At 41.6% G+C, this 19,323-nt stretch overlaps 1 protein-coding gene across 1 annotated transcript in view; it reads left to right on the plus strand.

Annotated features, from left to right (window-relative positions):
- The first annotated feature begins 4,030 nt into the window (after nucleotides 1–4,030).
- The window catches only part of KCNH7 (potassium voltage-gated channel subfamily H member 7), a 353,071-nt gene continuing 337,778 nt past the window's right edge, over nucleotides 4,031–19,323 (plus strand). Inside the window, exons 1-2 of the mRNA XM_075001165.1 lie at nucleotides 4,031–4,106; nucleotides 6,001–6,231. Coding sequence (XP_074857266.1) covers nucleotides 4,031–4,106; nucleotides 6,001–6,231 — 307 coding nt within the window. The remainder of the gene's footprint in view (nucleotides 4,107–6,000; nucleotides 6,232–19,323) is intronic.

Genomic DNA, 19,323 nt, shown 5'->3' on the forward strand with positions numbered 1-19,323 from the left:
AATCTCCAGTATTACAACTGCTAATACTAGACATCATTACCAAATCAGATCAACCGAGCAAGATTGATATACTTGCCCTGTTTCCAAAAGATTATGTACAGTTGAACAATTAGCATTGTTCATCCATGAATATGATTTACAATTGAATATTATGACTCTTCAAATGGGGAAGGTCATTGGGCAAAGGGTGAGGTCTTCAGTGTTTCTTCATGTAGAAGCCAGAAAGAGATCTGATCTATCTGTTAAAACTGGACTAGGTGCTGGTGTTAAGTAGTATGTACATGAATATGTAGCTCTCATTCTGTGCCTACAAATTTTCCTAATGCGAATTGGAATTTTGCATGCACATCTGGTACAGTATATGTTCCTTCTAACTAGCAGCATATGTGTGTGTGTGTGAGAGAGAGAGAAAGAGAGAGAGAGAGAAATTCAGTTGCTAATGTGAACTATACTAAAAGCGAGGGAAAATACCATATAAATGTCATTGTTGTTGTACTGGTCACAAAAGTGTTAGACTTCTTCTCCAGAGGGTAGAAATGAGCCCTATATGATTATTATTTTCTTGTTTCCTGTGTCTGAATATAGAGTAAAACATTTTTCTCTGTAAATAGGTAATACATGAAAACAATTACAGAGAAAATGTAGAAGCCTTTTGTTTGTAGTCTCCCATTCTAATAAATAATTTGCAATATATATATATATATAAATATAGATATAGATACAGATATAGATATAAAAGCCCTGCAAACATGCATTCAGTCCTTAAAAAGACTGCTTGTATAGCTGAATAATACAAAAATAACAGGCTAGGAAACAAACCAACAAACAAGAGAACCCCCCAAAGACTGCATCCTGCCCTTATTTACATTAGCCACAGTTACACTAGAATTGTGTTTCAATTTCCAGATCTGAAGAAGTGGGTCTGTCACACAAAAGCTAATAAAGCATGTTAGTCTTTAAAGTGCCACAAGACTGTTTTTTTTTTGGCATGTTTTTCCTATGTTCAAGTAAAAAAAGTTCTTGGTTCACCACCCTCGGTGTCCCTGTTTATTGGGGACAGGGAGAGGTTGGGGGTGTGGGTCCCATCAATCACCCTGAAGCAGCTGGAGAATCCCAGGTGATGAATCTGTCCATGACCACATCCATATCTGCCAGACGGATGACCCTCCATAGCAGGATGGTGCTGATGGCCACCACAACTTGCAAAGCAAGGGGACCAAACAGACATATCAGGGACAAGGGGAGAAAGCCTCTGGGACCTGTTGGGCTTCCCTGCCCCCTCCCATCCCCTGCTCCCTGAGCTCTCCAGGCACCCCTCAAAGGGCTAACCCCCATCTGCAGGGCTGTGTGAGAGTGGGACAGCATGGTGCTGCTGGGGATGGGGCTTCCCCTACACCCTTTATATGCCCAACCCCACTTCCCAAGAGTCCCCCTAGGTTGGACACCCACTCTCCCTCCATGCAGGGCCAGCAGCCTGAGAGCTCCTTAACTGAATGAGGACAGCCTTGACGGTGGACTTCCTCACACTGAATTGGTTCTCAACAGAGCAGTAGCTGTCAGGGGTGGTGAATTTCCATAGGGAGATGGTGACCCACTTCACCAGGGGGATGACAGGCTTCAGCCGGGTGTCCTGTCTCTGGAGGGAGGGGGCAAGCCAGGAGCACAATTCCAGGAAGGTGTCCTTCCAATTCTAAATTTGTGGAGACAGTGCTGGTCACCCCACTGACCCATGATGAGCTGGTCCTACAAGCTGGCACTGGTGCTGTGTCTCCAGATCTGCTGGTCTCCCAGGGGAGGGACAAGTGCAAGTGGGCCCATGCAGCAGCAAGGGTGTGCTCCTCAATGGCGGTGTCTGGGTCCTTCTCCCTGGGGAGCAGGAGGAGGATGGCTGTGAGGAGGTTCAGCAGAAGCTGAAGCACTTCTGAGTGAGGCCAGCACAAGCCCAGGGGCTGCTCCAGCACCATAGATAACTGGAAAGTGCGAAGTCTCTCTCAGCAAGTGTGTGAACACTGCCCTAGCTGGGCTGTCCCTCAACAATGTAGGCAAGCCACAGCATGGGCAGGGAGCAGATGTCGGGTGGGGGGAGGCTTTAGAAGCACGCCTCACTGAGCCTCCGGGAAGGGCTTGCCAGCCATGCAACCATGTGTGATGTGGTCTAGGGGTCATTCTGTCGAAATAGTAGCCACTTTTGTGTCTGGCTGCAAACTGCGAACAGAAGTTTTGTCAGAAGATATCTTCTGACAGTAACTTCTGCCTGCAGATGGCTCTAGTGTAGACAGCCCCTGGGGTGAAAGGGGAATGACACCCCTGTGACTCCAGCAGTGGTCTTAAAGCTAAAGGCAGAATTTGGCCCTGGGGTGATAAATCTCTAGGATGAAACATAGTACCAGAGTATCAAATGCGACACCTGCCAAAGGGAGAAAGGGAACAGATGCTAGTCCCGCCGAGGAACAGGTGGAAGGCAGGCAGCGCTCTGCGAGCTCCCTAGCCGCTGGTTAGTTGCCATTACAGGGAGTGGTTTGCAGGTGCCCCGGCCCGCCCGCGCACCCACACACACACACACACACACCAGGCCCGTGTTCAGAAACCTGGCAGGTGAGCTGATGGGAGCCAGCTGCGCTGTGCTCCCGGGGCGAGGCCCCAGGCGGCGCCGCGGAACTCACTCCAGCCCCCTCTTTGCGCTCCCAGCCCAGCCCAGCCCTGCCCTGCCCTGCCCTGCCCTGGCGGAGGTGCGCGGCGCTGCCTGCAGGGAGCCGGACTTCCAGCCCTGACCGGGCACTCCGGTTCTCGGCCACGCGTGGGGGAATCCAATCCGCCCCGCCCTGTCCCTGGCTTGTCAGCACCACGGACAGCTCCGAGCGTTTCGCTGCCGCCTTCCAGGCCGCTCGCGCAGCGGTCCCGGGGCGGATCTGTACCATAAGGTGCTCCAAGGGGCGGGCGGGCGCTCCGGCTCCCCCGAGTCCCGGCTGGCCCGGCAGGTGCCCGCAGCGCCCGATCCCCCCGGCCTCACTCACTAGGGCCCTGATGCACCCGCCCGGCCCGGCCACCAGAGCCCCGGGAGCAGCAGAGTCCGCCGCTGGCGCCCGGCCCAGCGGGAGGCGCCCCCGGTTCCCCCGCCCTGGGGCGCTGAGCTGCGGGCTGGGCCCCACCCCTGCTGCGGGGGCTGCACTCCCCCCTCCACCCAGCAGATCACTGTGGGAGGGGCCGCTTCCCCCGCGCCCACCGCCTCCCCCAGCTAGTTGCACCCAGGGGCTCGGTCCCCTGCCGGGGGTGGGGAACACAAGCGGCCGCCTCCCTATGGCTGGCTGCAGGCGGGAGGCAGACCCCCACGCCAGGGCTGTGCCCTGCACGCCGCCCTTGCACCGAGCTCCTGTTGCCAACCAGGCCGGCTCTGCACGGGCAGGGAAGGCAGCTGGCTCCCCCCCCCTGCCCCTTTTCCGGCAGGCCCTAGCTGCTTCTGCTCCTTGCAGCTGCTGCCCGGGGGCGGGAGCGGGGGGGTGCCGGGGTGGATCTCCTGCCTGCTGGAGCTGTTTGTCGCTGAGTTTGGGAGAGATTTATTGGCTGGCTCCTGCCAAGCCACGCTTGAGTAATCCGAGCTGCTGCGCGCTGGGTGAAGCCCGCCGGGGGGGGCTGGAGGGGGACGTCACTCCCTCTGGTAGCAGAGCAACATTAGTCTTCCACCCTCTCCCCATCAGCACCGCTTGGGAAACTGCCGGGTGCTTGGGGGAATTGGCGATGCTGGGTGCCAGAGACACACTTCGCTCACCCTTGTGATCCCCCTGCTGGGCCCTCCCCTGCCCTGCCCTCCCCACACAAAGCCTCCGCCGTTCCCCCGAGGAAGGCGCGGGGATGGATCTGCCTCCAGGAGGGAAAGCGCGTGTCTAGGAGTGGTGCTAATGGGAAGAGATGCTGTGATCCGAGGGAGGATGGTTTGTCACAAAGGGTAGCTGGCTCGGTGCTGGGGGCTGGAGCCGTGCAGGAGCTCGTTGGAGAAGTCATTGTGCGCCGTGAGCCGAAGATCTAGACAAACATGCCTGTTCGCAGAGGGCATGTGGCACCACAAAATACATTTCTGGGAACAATCATACGCAAATTTGAAGGGCAAAGTAAGTTCTCTCTCTCTTTCTTTCTATTTTGCTGCACTAGTTTGGGCGTGCTCGGGAGCAGATGGATAGCAGCTCCAGCCTGATTGAAGTTTGGAGGCTGGAAAGGAGAAATAGGAGGCGAGCAAGGGATCCCTAAGAGCCTTGCTGATATTATTACCGGTCTATGTTATGGTTTGCTATTTCCCCACCCCACCCCCATCTTAGCAGGCAGTTTTAATTGTTGACTGTATTATAATTTGTGTTGTAGCTGATGCACCTACATTTCAGTTGCTCAGCCTATTACACCGTGGGGGTGATTATGCAATAGCCAAGGAAAACATTGCTATATTTTTTAAAACATAAATCAGAACAGGCAATCTTTGATTTAGAGACAAATAACACCCAGAGGAATGGAGCGGGGGGAGGGGAGGGGGGAGTGCACTTATTAGCATATCTTCTGCACTCCATTTTTAATATAGTTCTCAGTGATGTTTTTGTTTATCATTAATTTATTGAAGCTGAAAATATCTATTAAATCAATGCAAATGCATCCTAAGGGAGGTTGCCGATCTAGTCTTTGGGATTCTTCCCCATGTAGTAGTCTACTACCTGTCAAGGAAACTGAAGCTTTCTTTCTTTGAATTACAAATTACTGTGAGTCTAACACTTGAAATTTAAAATAAAATTTATAACAGCACCCAGAGAAACAGTGGTGTCTGAAACACCTGCCCTAATTTAAATATTTAGTATGTTTATGATGTATCAGGCCACTACAAAAAGAAACTAAGTTGAGCTCATTACACTTCACAGTTCCTTCTCTACATGTATCTACAGCAAATTTAATATTCTTTTAACTGCTGTAAGAAATAAAGGTCAGCTCCTACAAGTATTGAAGTCAGTGATATTATTCATGTTAGTAAGGGTTTACAGACTTCAGCTATTGAATTGTGTGACTTCACTGTTGTAGTGAATAATACAATATCCTTTAAATCACTAATACAAAGTTATTGTGAAAACTCAAAATAATATAAAGAGACTGGGGGAAAGTATGTATAAAATGCAGCGTCTTCTCCACAAATGTTTTGATGTGTTTGAAACAATGTATTTAATTTAAAAATACTAGTACAGAGTCATACAATGCTTATTTAATCCATGATAAATCTTATTAAAACCAAGGGATCTGCTTGTGTAAACAAGGCAAGCAGGACTTCATTAATTGCAATAACATAGCAATTGTATCAAAGCTGAATATGCGCTAGTAAAATGGGACTAGTATATAGTTTAGTTGTGAACTAAAATAAGTAGGTTAGTTATAAAAACAAAGTTGGTACATTACTCTCAGGTGAAAATTCAAAAGATACATGTGACCTAAGCACATCTCCTTACAAGTGTCATTAAGACTAGAATTTGACCCCAGATGATCTTGTATGGTGGCGCATATTTGTTTGAAATATTGTTTTTAATCATGGAATTCTGTAATTTCCCCTTACCGCAAAAATTAGATCTCATAATAACTATACAGGCCACTGAATTATCATATTACATTTATTTCCTTGGAAGTTTAATTGAAAACCAGTTGAGATGGCTCCTCATATTCAAGTCAATGGTGAAATTCCCATTGGCTTCTGAAGTGCAGGATAGAACCCTTTGGGCCTATTCCTTTCGATATTTTACACAGCTAAAACATCCACTAAGTCTTCCCGGGAGTTTTTCTCACTAACCTATGAGTCAAGATAGCTGTTTTGAAGATCTCCACATTACAGAAATCACGTTAAAAAATAGGTACTTCAATATCTTCAAATTCAAATTCTTCAAATTCCAATACTTCAAGTACTTCAAGTACTTCAAATTCAGCCAGCACTTCATGAAATGTTGAAAAACTACTGAAAACATTCATCACTTTCTTGTGTTGCAGATAAAAAATTCATCATTGCTAATGCTAGAGTGCAGAACTGTGCTATCATCTACTGCAATGATGGGTTTTGTGAGATGACTGGATTCTCCAGACCAGATGTCATGCAAAAACCCTGCACATGTGACTTCCTTCATGGACCAGAGACCAAAAGGCATCATGTTGCTCAGATTGCCCAGGCGCTGCTTGGCTCAGAGGAGAGGAAAGTGGAAGTCACTTATTATCACAAAAATGGTAAAGTTTCTCTATTTTAAATATTTTAAATATTTTTGAGGGGAACAGTTATCTTGTAAGTGGATGTCTAAAGAAATTTGACATTCTTGGCAAAATCCTCAGCAGGTGTAAATTGGGGTAATTCCATTGACTTCAGTGGCACTACACTGATTTATATCACCTGAGGATCCCAATAAAATCAAATTTTTGGTGTTTATCATACATTTCTACTCATCTGCCTGTTTACAATTGGAAGAAAAATCACCATTTAATGTATTATGTGACCAGCATACAAAAAAGGAACAACTTTTAATGGTACTGAAATAAAGGGCCTGACTCTTCTTTCACTTTCAATGGTATAGAGCAGGAGTAACTCTAGTTACTCATGTAACACTAGTGTAACACTGGTGTAAGTGAAAGGAGATTCAGGCCTGACTGCTAGTTTCTCTGGATGGTTTCATATCATAGACTGTAGTAAAAACATATTAATACCAGGTGTAGACTCTGCAGGTTGAACAGAATCTTGATGTAAAAAGGGATATCTGAACAAAGTGCTACTCATCCTGAGTTAAGAGTGACTGAATATGGCCTTTGTAAGTGAAACGTAATTGAGAAAAAGTGAGCAAAAGAAGTGACTGATTCTTCTCCTAGTTGTGCTGTTGTAAGTGTTGAGTAACAACTGAAATCCCAAATAATGCTGTTGTAACAAAGTAGGATTGGGTTCCATCAAAACTGAAGGGAATTTGGTCTCCTCCTGTTCTCTCCAGACATACAGGAAAAATGCAGACTGAACAGCATACCATTTGTATTACTTTTGAAAAGAGTAAAGCAATAGATTTACTGTTGAAAACATGAAAGCAATATATGTCCATGTGCTCTAAAAATGATGCATCTGTACATGGATGTACCATGAAACTACCCAATTATGATTCTTTATAGTTAGGTTTATTTTTTTTCCTGATTGCTCAGCATTATTTACAGAAATGTCTACATTCAAAGAGGTCTGAGTAATGTATATGGTGTACTATGTTTCTGTCCTCACTGTGTGTATACTCAAGAGAGAAAGCAAAAGAAACTCATATATTCAAATGTTCAGCTTAATTTAGTTTTGGAGACATGCCAGAGTAGTTTGCATTACTTTCAGAACTACAATGAGGGAAAGTCTTAAGCTTTAAAGTCATAAAGCCAAATTCTATTTTCAGTTATTGTTATTCCAAAGTGACACCAATGAAGTAAATAGGTTTATTCCAGATTTATCCTGTGGTAATGGAAAACAAAATATGGCTTACAGGTTACCCCTTCACACCTGATATTTTAACAGTGTTAGATTTGAGCCCAAGCCCTGGATCAGAACATTTCTTAACGTTGGGTAAGTTTAGATCTCAGTAGGAAATCTTATCTGTGTTATAGCTGTTTTGTGCAATTGATTTCATTGAGGATCTAGCCTTTTGTGTCTAATAGAAATTTTCAATCTGTCAATGTTAACATAAAATAAAAGTGGCATTGGAAGTGTGAAACACCATAGTTAATTTTGAAGAGATCACAGCAAACAGAGCAAAGAACTAGCTTCAGGGTATGATCAATTGGAAGAATTCTTCCTGCTCCAGTTTGCAAAAATGATTGGCGGATAAGGGATGGAAGAGAAAGAGGGAAATGGTATTTATTTAATTAATGATTTAAAAACAAATTTCTGAAATGCTGATTTCTCATATTATACAACCTGACTCATAATAGAACATTAAGGCTGCATCTACATTACCCCTCCCTTTCAGAAGGGGTATGTAAATGCAGAAGATCAAAAATGCTAATGAGGCACTGATATGAATATTCAGCACCTCATTTGCATAATGTCAGCCACTTGCCATGTCAAAAGTGCTGCTTTTGAAATGCAATCTAGCTGTGTAGATGGGGTTCCTTTGAAAGGAAGCCCCTTTTTTGAAAGCACCCTTCCCAATTTTTTTCTAGGCAAAATTGCCCATTAGTTCTTAAGAAATCTCTACAGAAATGTATTATAGTCTATGAGCCTATTTTATTTATAAGTCTACAGCTACGGTTTGGAGCCCAATCCTTCCTTCTTATTCATCTACAATTCCCAAAAACTTCACAAACCTTTGGATGTGGGAAAAAATGCACGATTGGACCATTTTAGTGACACAATAACTTTGTGTCAACCTGGTGGCATGTCTATTTGTTACAGATATGGGTTGAATCTCCCTAGTTCAGCACTTCTGATTCCTGAGCAATGCTGAACAAGGGAATTTGACAGACCTCACAACATCAATATTGTCTAGTAGCATTACCAACACTTTCACTGCTTACTGGACTCTTAGAAGACATTTAGGGGTAAATTGCAGCTAAATAACAGCACAGAACACTGAGAGCCAGGATTGATGGGTGCAAACAAACTTTATGGGACTGCAGAAAACTTGGCCACACCCATGATAAGTGGTCATCCAGCTAACTAAAATCATGCCAGATTACAGATGTTGCTGGAATAAAGAGGTTCAACCTGTATATACTTTTTTGCATTATTTCTATATTATCTGTAAGTCCTCATGATAAAAAAGTCCCAACTAGCAATAGAGTTTTGTAAAAATAAATGTAGTATAAAACGTGTTCACTATTATGCTAGGGTGTAGTCATGCTCAGATTAGTATTATATGCTAAACGGCAGGTGAAATGTTCTATTTTAGTTTTCATAAAAACTATGTCCATGTATTTTATATATTAACAAGCTTGGCAGGATTCAGTTTTTAAAATTTGCTGGATATCATGTTTATTTTTAAGCATGGTTTTCCATTGAAATTTTCACAGTTGTGGGAAACTATAGGAGGAAAGTCAGACAATAATTCAGTGACAAGAAATGCTGAGATTTAAAATAGTTAAAGATTTCTGACCATTAAACCACAAATGGTCCAAGTCAAAATGTATTAAAAATAAATATCTTTAAAAGTCTCCATGATACTTTTTCTTACTTTCAAGGGTGCCCAGTGCAGCAGAGCAGAGGAGGGGCAGCAGTTGGGGGCACCAGAATGCTGCTTCCTCTTCTTCCCATTCCCCTGACTCTCAGGGAGTGAGGGGACAGTACACAGATGGCACGTATGCCTCTCACTCTTTCTTGGGCAGTGAGGGGACAGAAGAATAATTCACTTATTTCGCCTTTCTGTACATTTTGTTTCTTATGGAGGGAAATACTTTTTTGGTTTTTGTTTGTATGATTAAATCAACATTTACTGTTACAAATCTTATGCTTTCTATACTATATTTATCTGCAAAAGCTTATTAGGTCCCTTTTCAAGTTTCTGAAGTGGGCAGCAAGGTGGAATGGGCAGGGGGTTGAACTAGATGGCCACCTCAGGTCTCTTCCAACCCTAATCTTCTGTGATGGGGAACTGAGGAGTATGATGACTGCTCAATTTGTATTATGCGGGGTCTGTATTGTTTTAAAGTGCTCAATCCTGTGAATAGTTAGTCATGTAACTTATTCAAGTGAGTAGTATCAGTGTAATACTCAGTACTTAAAGGTTTGATTTAATCCATATGCTAATTAAGAAAATGCATGTGTGTGTGTGTGTGTGTGTGTGTGTGTGTGCGTGTGTTGCTATATAGGTATACACAGTATACTTATGTATTAACATGATATATTGGGGATTCTCCAGTTTCCATTGTTAGGAAACCCACACTTCTAGCTGAGAAAAGTTGCAATATTTTGGGGTTTAATGAGGCAATTGGGGAGGGACATTTTTGTAGAAGGCTGATTTTAGAAAAATGGTAGCTGTACAGAGCCAACCAGATTTTTGAACTCTGAAATAAATCCTGGGATGATGGATTAGTGAGCAGGTGCAGCAGTCAAAGGAGCATGATAAAGACTAAATGTATCACTTAGGTCCATTAATCAGTTGCATAGCTAGCACCATCATGTACTTATCCCTTTACAGCATACATGATGAGATAAGAGAATATACATGACTGTGTGTTGTAACAATTTTAATGACATGTATTTGGGAATTAATTAATCAAGATAGAGGATTTACCCCAAGGACACTGGCACCTAAAACATTACAAATCTTGAAAATGTATTGTTAAACTTTCTGCCTGGTGCTCATAGAAATCTGAAAAATATTTTTATCAGAAACAATTCTCCTAGTATAGCATATATTTTCTTTATTTCCCTTTCCTCGTTCTTTGTTAATAAAGGCCTTTGCATAATACAGTCTTTGTTCCTTAAGTCCTAATAATTTGATCCAGGAGAACCTGAAGAAGAGCTCTATGTAGCTGAGAAGCTTTTCTCCTTCAACAATAGAAGTCAGCACAATAATTGTATATATATAATATGTACAGGTTGAATCTCTATAGTCTGGCACCCTCAGGACCTGACCAGTGCCCAACAAGAGAATTTTCCAGATCACAGGAGGTCAATATTGTCTAGCACATTAACAAAACTGTCACCTCATACTGGGCTTTTAGAAGACATTTAGGGGTAAATTAAAGCTAAATAACAGCACAGAACACTGGTGGCTGGAAACAAATTTTATGGGACCACAGGAAACTTGGGCACGCCCATGATAAGTGGATAACCAGCTAACTAAAATCATGATGGGCAGCAAATAATTCTGGATGACAGAGAGCCTGATTAGAGACGTTCAACCTGTGTGCTTTTGTGTGTATATATACACTTCACCGATGTTGCCAGTTTCACAAGAGGCAATTATGAGGTCACCCAAAGGATTACAGTTTTTTAGGGAATGATAGAAGGAGGTGGACTTATTAAAACTAAAGGCCCAAATATGTTATCTCTTACTTACCTGAGTGGTCCCATAAAAGTCCCTAGAACTACACATAGGAATAAAGTCTGTGAGATTAGCCCCTAAATTCCATCTTAATGTAAATGTCTTTGTTAAGAAAAAGCTTAGCTGGACAAATGCAGAAAAAAATCACAAGCAGCATCATTTCCAAATAGAATGGTTTTTTCAAAGTAGCCTAGGAGGCAAGAACAGTTGTTTTAAATTAATGCATTAAATTTTGAGCTCATAGCACTCTGGTATTCCTCTCACCATGTAGTTATCTTGCATGTATGCTCATATTAGGTATGTTGCATTGTAAAATATTGTTTATATAAAATATCCATTTTTGTTTTAGTAAAGTTGTTTGCAAAAGTGTTTAACAGGTGTTCCTTAGAGAACTCTATTTCACATTGTAAGTATTTATTACATAAAGCAGCCTTAACAACAGTAAAATATATTTGAAGTGATAAAACTGTAAAGTTTGTGACATAATATATAAATTATGTAGAGATTGAGTATGGGCATATGTTTATCAAAGTATATTACCACAGCATACTTGTTTGGCATGTGCTCTACAGACAACAGTAGAATACAGTAAACTCTTTCATATATGGCAACCCCAGGACCTAGAGGCTGCCAGATGTTCAAATATGCCAGTTAATATACAGCAGCTGAAGGAGGCACAGGCAGGAGTCAGTGCCCCTCCCCCCCCGTAACCAAGTTCCCCTACCCCATCCCCCAGCACTGGCTCAAGCTCAGCTGCTGTCCCATTACCTCACACTTTGCCATGTGGCTCAGGAAGCCACTTGTGGGGCTCACACATGGTGCATAAGCAAGCTCACAAGGGGGAGATGTACACCTCAGTTCACCACAAAATAATTGTTAATTTAGACAAACCTACAGCCTTCAAGTCACTTCTGAAACTAGAACATGGCTGGGTGGTGGACACAGGGCAGGAGAGTGGAGGAACCTGCCAGCTGCACACACATGCAGCATGGTGGGACACAAGGTAAGTGCTGAGCAGGCTGGCCCTGGAGAGGGCAGGGTGTTGCTCGCATGCTCGGTTCTGTTCCCTGAACCAGCAGAAATGCTACTTTCTGAAGCAGGGAAACAGTATCATGGTTCAGGGTTTGTGCTAGTTATTTGAGAGTTCCGCCTGATCCAATACTAGATAAAACAAAGGTTACTATATAACTAAAAATAATAGCCAAAAGTGTCTGTTTATCAGTATGAAATAGAGAAGTTCTTTAACTACTTTACATAGATGCATATATTTCATGCATAGAATGAAGGATGTAATAATAACTAAAAAGATTATAGGAGGAAAGTGTGATTTCAGACAGCTGTCTTGATGTTGTAAACAGCAAGAAGTACTTGGCACTCATCTAATTTGAATTATCCAGTACGCTAGAGCTGACTTAGAATAAAAATATTTGTGTTTCCAAAACTCAACGAGGTTCCAAATTATTGGATTTCAGTCTCTAAGTTTTTAAATTGCTGCTTTTCAGACTAAGAAAAATAGAAGGCACCAAAATATTGCCTAAGTATTGCTAGTGTCCTGAACCTAGTCAGAAGTGTCAATTTTATATAAGATATATGGATTCCACTTCAGCTACAGCAAGAATTTTATCATTTATGTGACCTGAACTGATCAGTCAGTTTAAATGATAGGCACAGTAGGTCCATGAGAGCAGACCCTTACTCCTGTACAGGCTTCATTGCAGTCAGTGGGACTTAGTATTGGTTCCAAGATATACTACAAGGGATCTGACTTCAGGATTCAGAACTGACAACAATAGGAGAAAAAGTGGAAATGTCAATGTCATGCCACTGTAGGAGTTCTTAGTGAAGTAGGCAATACCATATGGCTGCCATTGGATAAAGGAAGTCTTAATGCTTTCACCCTCCTCAAACTGTCAGGCTGCATCTACACTTGCATTCCTCTTTCAAAAGAGGCATGCAAATGAGGGAAATAAAAAAATGAAAATGAGGTACAGGTTTACATATCTGGCACCTCCTTTCCATATTCTTCTTTCAAAAGAAGAAAAGCAGTGTAAATGCGACTCTGTCAAAAGTAAACCTCATCTTCAAAAGAACCCTTCTTCCCTTTTTTTATGGGAAGAAGGGTTCTTCTGAAGATGGGGCTTACTTTCCAAAAAGCCACATCTACACTGCTTTTCTCCTTTTGAAAGAAGCTCTTGTGAAAGAAGAATATGGAAATGAGGTGCCAGATAAGTAAATCTACACCTCATTTGCATTTTTGATTTCTCTCATTTGCATGCCTCTTTTGAAAGAGGAATGCAAGTGTAGATACAGCCTCAGAGTCACAGAAAAACAAGAAAACCCTCGAGTGGTGTTTCAAAAACTTTACAAAAAGCTATTTGCAAGTGTGTCCACTATTAAATAACATGAAATTTTCTAGATTGAAAGCAATAGAACAAGAGCTACCTCTCTCTATGAAACAGCACAACCATTTGTGCTTCACTCTTCAGCCTACCTCCGCTTCCCATGTCACTAAACCTTGAGCTAGAAGGACCAGCCGCAGCTCAGTGTCTATCCGCAATCAATATATGGCACCTCTGTTGATCATAGGATAGGTTCAGTTCCTTCTTTCTTTCACTCTTCTTTGTCTCCTTTCCTGTGGTTCAACTGATTTTCTGAGGGCTGTTTACATAAATTCACTAAGAATGGGACTGAAATCACTGATTTATTTCACATAGGGCACAGAATGATCAAGCAGTAAACTTTTTGTCATACTGAGCTGAACTGGGGTCAAACTAATTATTTAGAGGTGATGGTTCATATAATTTCTACTCCCCTGAATTATCAAAATCCTCAGCTTTTACAAAACAAAATGTTTTAAAAGTGTTAGTTAAACTGAGTTTATTATGAGGATTTTTGTGGGAAAAATGTTTCTCTCTCCTTTTCCAGGCCCTCCTGCTAACTGGCTGGGTAAATGAGCAAAGAGGGGAACAAAAAATTAAATTATCTTCAAGATTAGACTTTCTTTCAGAACTCTGAACCTAATGTATCTTTTTTGTATATATTTAATCTGGAGAGACAGAGAAGTGTGCAGCCAATAGGAATTGTTTTCTCAGTAGGAAATCCACTGGTGTGGCTAATAGTTGGTACAAGACCCTGTCTACTAGTTAAGTATCATTCAGGTGTAAATGGGAAAACTTCAGTCAGGGTGGTCAGAGAGTCTGGGTATGTCTATACTCACCATGGTGGAGCTTGATCTTCAGAGTTCAGTTTAGTGTGCCTGATAGAGAGGATCTAAAATGAACATTCAGGACATCTCTGTCAATTCCAGTACTCCTTGCAGATGCAAGGAGTAAAGGAAGTCAATGGGAGAGTTTCTCCTGTTGGCCTCCCAGTGTGAGGATGGCAGAGAAACTTGTTGACTCCAACTATGATACTCACTACTCTATTCAAGTATTCATTTTAGCATTAATTCTTATAAATTTGGATAGTGGTGGTGTTTACATAATGGCCAAACTTTTTTGGAAAATTTCTATGTTCTTTGCTCTGGAAGCATCCTATGGAAATGAGCTCCCTATTCTAATTAGGCATTATATGAAAAAAGCATTTCCTTTTATCAGTTTTGAATGTGTTTACCTTCAATTTCATTGAATGCCATGGCGTTCTTGTGTTATGAGACAGGGAAAATTGTAGCTCCAGATCTGTTTTTGATACCATTTTATATATTTGATTCACCTCCACTTTTGTGTCTTTTCTAATTGTAGTCATTTCACTCTCATATGCAGAGAGATTTTTCCATACCTATAATCAAATCTCTCCTGTTTTCTCACCCTCCAAATAGAGGCTTTGCGTGGGCAAATAAGGTAGCAAATTTGAAGAGAGAAATTGGGATACGGCCATTGGTTTAGATGCTTGTAGCTGAGATCCTAAGCATTGGATGTTACTATGCAATCTTTAGAATGACAGATTGGATTATGTACGATTTTAGCATTGTCACTCTGCACTACATGATCTCATGCACTGGAAAGGGGATAGTGGTGCTCTTTCTATTGTGATGAGCTGAATTTGTTTCAGGGACCCACTTTATAGCATTCCATATAAATAAGAAGTATCTGATATTGCTCGGTGTATATATCAAAGTACTCCATATTTGGACAAGTTTCCACCCCAAGTATGAATCTGTCTAACCAAGCAACAAAGAGTTAAGAGTAGCAGTGGAAAAGGCTTACTGGTTATGGAAGTAGCCAACACACTCAGAGGAACATACCTCAAACCAATCTGTAGTGTAGCTGTGAACCCAGATCTTAGCAATTGAGAGCAGAGTGGGCACATACATATGTGAGTTCCATTAGACATAGTAAGAAGCCAGCTCACAAACAGAAATACACAAAAGAGGAAGGGAAAATGTTAGGCAACTGAATCACATTGTACACACTGGCAGCTTATAATATTTACAGATTTATCTTCTGACAAGTGAACATGTAGATAGGTCTCCCCAGTTTTAACAGCTTCATGAGCTGTAGATAACTAGACACTTCAGTGCTCAATAACTGATCTGTGTCTACCAACTGCACGCATTGTATAACACCTGGTTTTCTCCCTAGACACATGCATACACCAGTATAGCACAACAAGGTATTTTCAGTAAACATAGGAATGCTGTGGATGACCTTGAGCCTGCTGCTGTATATTGCTTGTTACTTTAGCTTTCAGTATGGCTCTAAGACTAGAGTAACTTGCTGCTCTGCCTTCATCAGCTTTGACGAACAATGCATTGGTGTAGATTGTGAAGTAAGTGGTAGAGATCCTGGATACACCCTTTGTGCTTTCTGTACAGCCAAACTAGCGTAGTCCTGACTGGAGTGACATAGATGGATGCAAATGTGAAAATGGATTTAGATCACTCAACGTGGACTATTTGACCCAGAAGTACAAGTTATCTCCTTTTTAAGAGGTCCACAGCAGCCATTACAGCTGATCTCAGGATGAGATTTAATTGTTATTCCATAATTATAAAATTTGTTTTGGTTGGATTCCATATTTGAGAAATTATTTCTGAAATAATACCTGTAAATGCTGTTTATTTGGTTTGAGTTTTGTGTCTCTGATATCCAAAAGTAACATAACTGAATATTTTTAAAATTACACACACACACATACACACACATTATGTAAACAAGTTTAAATGTTAAATGGAAATTTAATGAACTGGAACCAGAATTCCACTCAGGTCCTGTCATAAAATCTGTTTTATCCCCTATATTTCTATAGGCAACCAAGTTATAGTTACCCAGTAAGCTACTTGGACTGCATCAGCTTTTCACTTCAGTTTTCATACAATTTTGCATGTTGTAGCCACAGTGAAATCTCATCACTCAAGCTTACCTTTCAATTTAACAGTCTGAAACAAAGTTCAGTGCCAGAATGCCAAAGTAACGATATAATAAAATGCAGAGGAGAAAGTTAAAAAGTAGCCTTGTAAATTCTAATCTTTCATCATCTAGAGTCAGTGCTAGAGGGCCATAATATAATTTCTCCTGCTGATACCCTATACTGTAGCACTGATGTATTATCCAACAAAATAATATGAGGGATTGGATGTTGTCAGCAAAGGAAAGCTATTGTTGAAACCCTCAAGAAAGCTGTTTAAGATGTCCAAAATTGTTAACTGTTTCACTGCTGATGTTTCGAGCAGAAGCTTACAACGTAGAGCATTTAACCCAGAATCCCAAACTGCTTCCCACTCTTCAGTGCAGAAAGCTCTGACCACCCAGAACTTAACTTTTCTGCTTGCAGCTTTGATGATGTAGTTACACAAAGTGAATACAAAAATCCTCAACATGCTGAAAACTGAAAATACAGGAACACCTAAACCAAAGATAATTTAATATCAACATAATTAACACAGGGGCTACTATATTGATTGCATTTTTGTTTATGTTTAATTCAGTAAAAATCACCCTTATTAAAGTCAAGTGAAGCCACCACAGAAACTCCAGCCTTCCACACAAGAGTGCCAAACAAACCAGCAGACCTTGACTCAGAGTTAAGGTCCCTCCTCTCTGGTGTACTTGAATCCTTGACAATATTAACTCATAGTATTGGGATCTTTAAAAGAATGCGTATAGGACAAACTACTGCCTGATTCTGTTACCAGAAGTACCACTTCTTTAAGTATGCAGGAGCATCTACCCTGATTTAAAAGCAGAGAGTCTGATTTTCAGAGGTTCTAAATATCCACAGTTCTCATTGACTTGAATTGCATTTGTAGGTGTTTGGAACTTCAGGTTCATAGTTTCTTCTACGGGTGTATGATGATGCAAGTATTTTGGGGCAAAGGCAGCTAGCAGTAAGGTGAAACATGAAATGCTGCAGTTGATTTTAGATTAGTAACACTTTACATAAAAACATCTATAAGCAAAAAGCATCTGACAAAAGAAAACCCTCTTTGTTTTAGTCTCCAAAAGTGGTTGTGTCAGATCAAGAATAGACAAGTATCTTCTCCCTGTTTCTCCTCCTTTCTTCTTTATCATGGGATTTGGCTAAGAGCATTATTTTAATTGAAAAGACAGGCATATGATGCTGACAATAAAATCTAGATTTGAAAATACTGTTCCAAAGAAATATGAGCCCCAGTTATAAATAAAGTATGTCACTTTCTTGGGATCTAGGAGGTTCTTTGAGCCACCTACTTTGTGAAATTGCCAAAATTCCAGCTGCGCTAGTGTAAATAGATGATAAATGAATACAGAAATACTATAATTGCTAAGATCCTTTCTGATAAAGTTTCCTCTTCTCACCAGTCACAAGAAACCAGGACTCTAACAGTGAATTAAATGGACACATATTGATTTTATTGATTAAAGCAATATGTTTCTTACTGATTACTTTGAAATTTGTAGTTTCAAGCTGGCTTTCTCAGCATTTGTGTGCCGTTACCTGCTTTCACCCACTTCCTTTCCTAGGACTGCATATCCAAAGTCCTCCTCTAGATGAAAAGTAGCACTTGGGGTGCCTTTTTTATATGTCAAAGCTACAGGCACTTGCTGAGAATCGAGAGGGCCAGAAATGATAAACAGAGCCAGACTATAATAAGGTACTCAAGTGCAACTCACTTTTCAAAATAACAATTTACCAGACAGAAAAATTGGAATATTTTTAATCCAACATACAGGAATTTAGGGCCAGATTCTTGGTGCTTCAGTGAGGCCATACAATTGGCTTACCCAGGCACAGTACTTGGATATTCCTGATGAGGCAGTGGAGTCCTGGGTGGTGCATTGTGTACTGAACACATTCCTAACTTCTGGCAAAGGGGTATTTCCAGGAGAATGTTATTTATCCAGGACATCTCTAAACCCTCATGATCATCCGCTCCCTAGAGCTGTATTGGAAGTAAACCACTACAGTGACCTATGCCATACCATTAAGACATTTATTGCCAATAGGCTGTTCCAGAAAGGCCCATTTTCAGAACTGCAGTGGTAAAAGGAACAGAATGTGAAGCTGCCACGCTAAGGAGCCAGTGCCCTTTGCTGGCAGCTCCTCCAGCACAGCTGGACTGCTTCCATCTTTCCATCCTGCAGTCTCTCCTGTCTGGGGTCTGCACAGCCCTGCCAGAGGACAGGGCTTGCGGGGAAGAGGTAGTATAGCTGCACCAAGGGAGCTGCCGGCGTGGGGCACTGGCTCTTGGGAGTGGCAGCCCCACATTCTGCTCCTTTCATTGGTGCAGTTCCAGGGAGAGCACTGCATTTCAGTGGGTATCAATTTCTATTCAAGAATATCTGCATCCATGGGTTTAAATTTGTTTCCACGCAGGGCTCTAGCCAGGGAACATTTTTGTAAGGGGGTGGGCAGTACTATATAGGTAAGAGTTAAATGCTATTTACACCACTGGTCTGGGGCAATTACAACTAATTTAGTGTACTCCAAGGCTGCTATAAAATATATCAGAGGCAAAACTCGTCCTCAGCCAATATAGAATCAATGGCAATCCAAAGGTGGAATAAGCCATCTTCATCTCATCCCGTTTTTTGTCCTGTACCAAGCACAGAACAGCTGCACTGGAGGATTCACCCTGTACATTTTCAAAACTGCAAACAGAAAACAGGATTCCCAATAAAACACCACAAGTATTTCTAGTGAAAACAGATAAGAAATAGATCTGTAGCTACCTGAATCTCACTATATGCAATCTCAGCTCTTTTCAAAGTGGATCAAAATACTCCTGCCATTTGCAAATATTTTATTATTTCCAAAATAGTCGTTTGGTTTGCAAATGATTTTAAAGGACATACTAATGGTATCTAAAGAGAGAACTGAATCTGACCCTTCTACCCAGTGTGAT

Source organism: Carettochelys insculpta, chromosome 8 (assembly GCF_033958435.1).
Source record: "Carettochelys insculpta isolate YL-2023 chromosome 8, ASM3395843v1, whole genome shotgun sequence".
In the NCBI taxonomy this organism is placed as follows: domain Eukaryota; kingdom Metazoa; phylum Chordata; order Testudines; family Carettochelyidae; genus Carettochelys; species Carettochelys insculpta.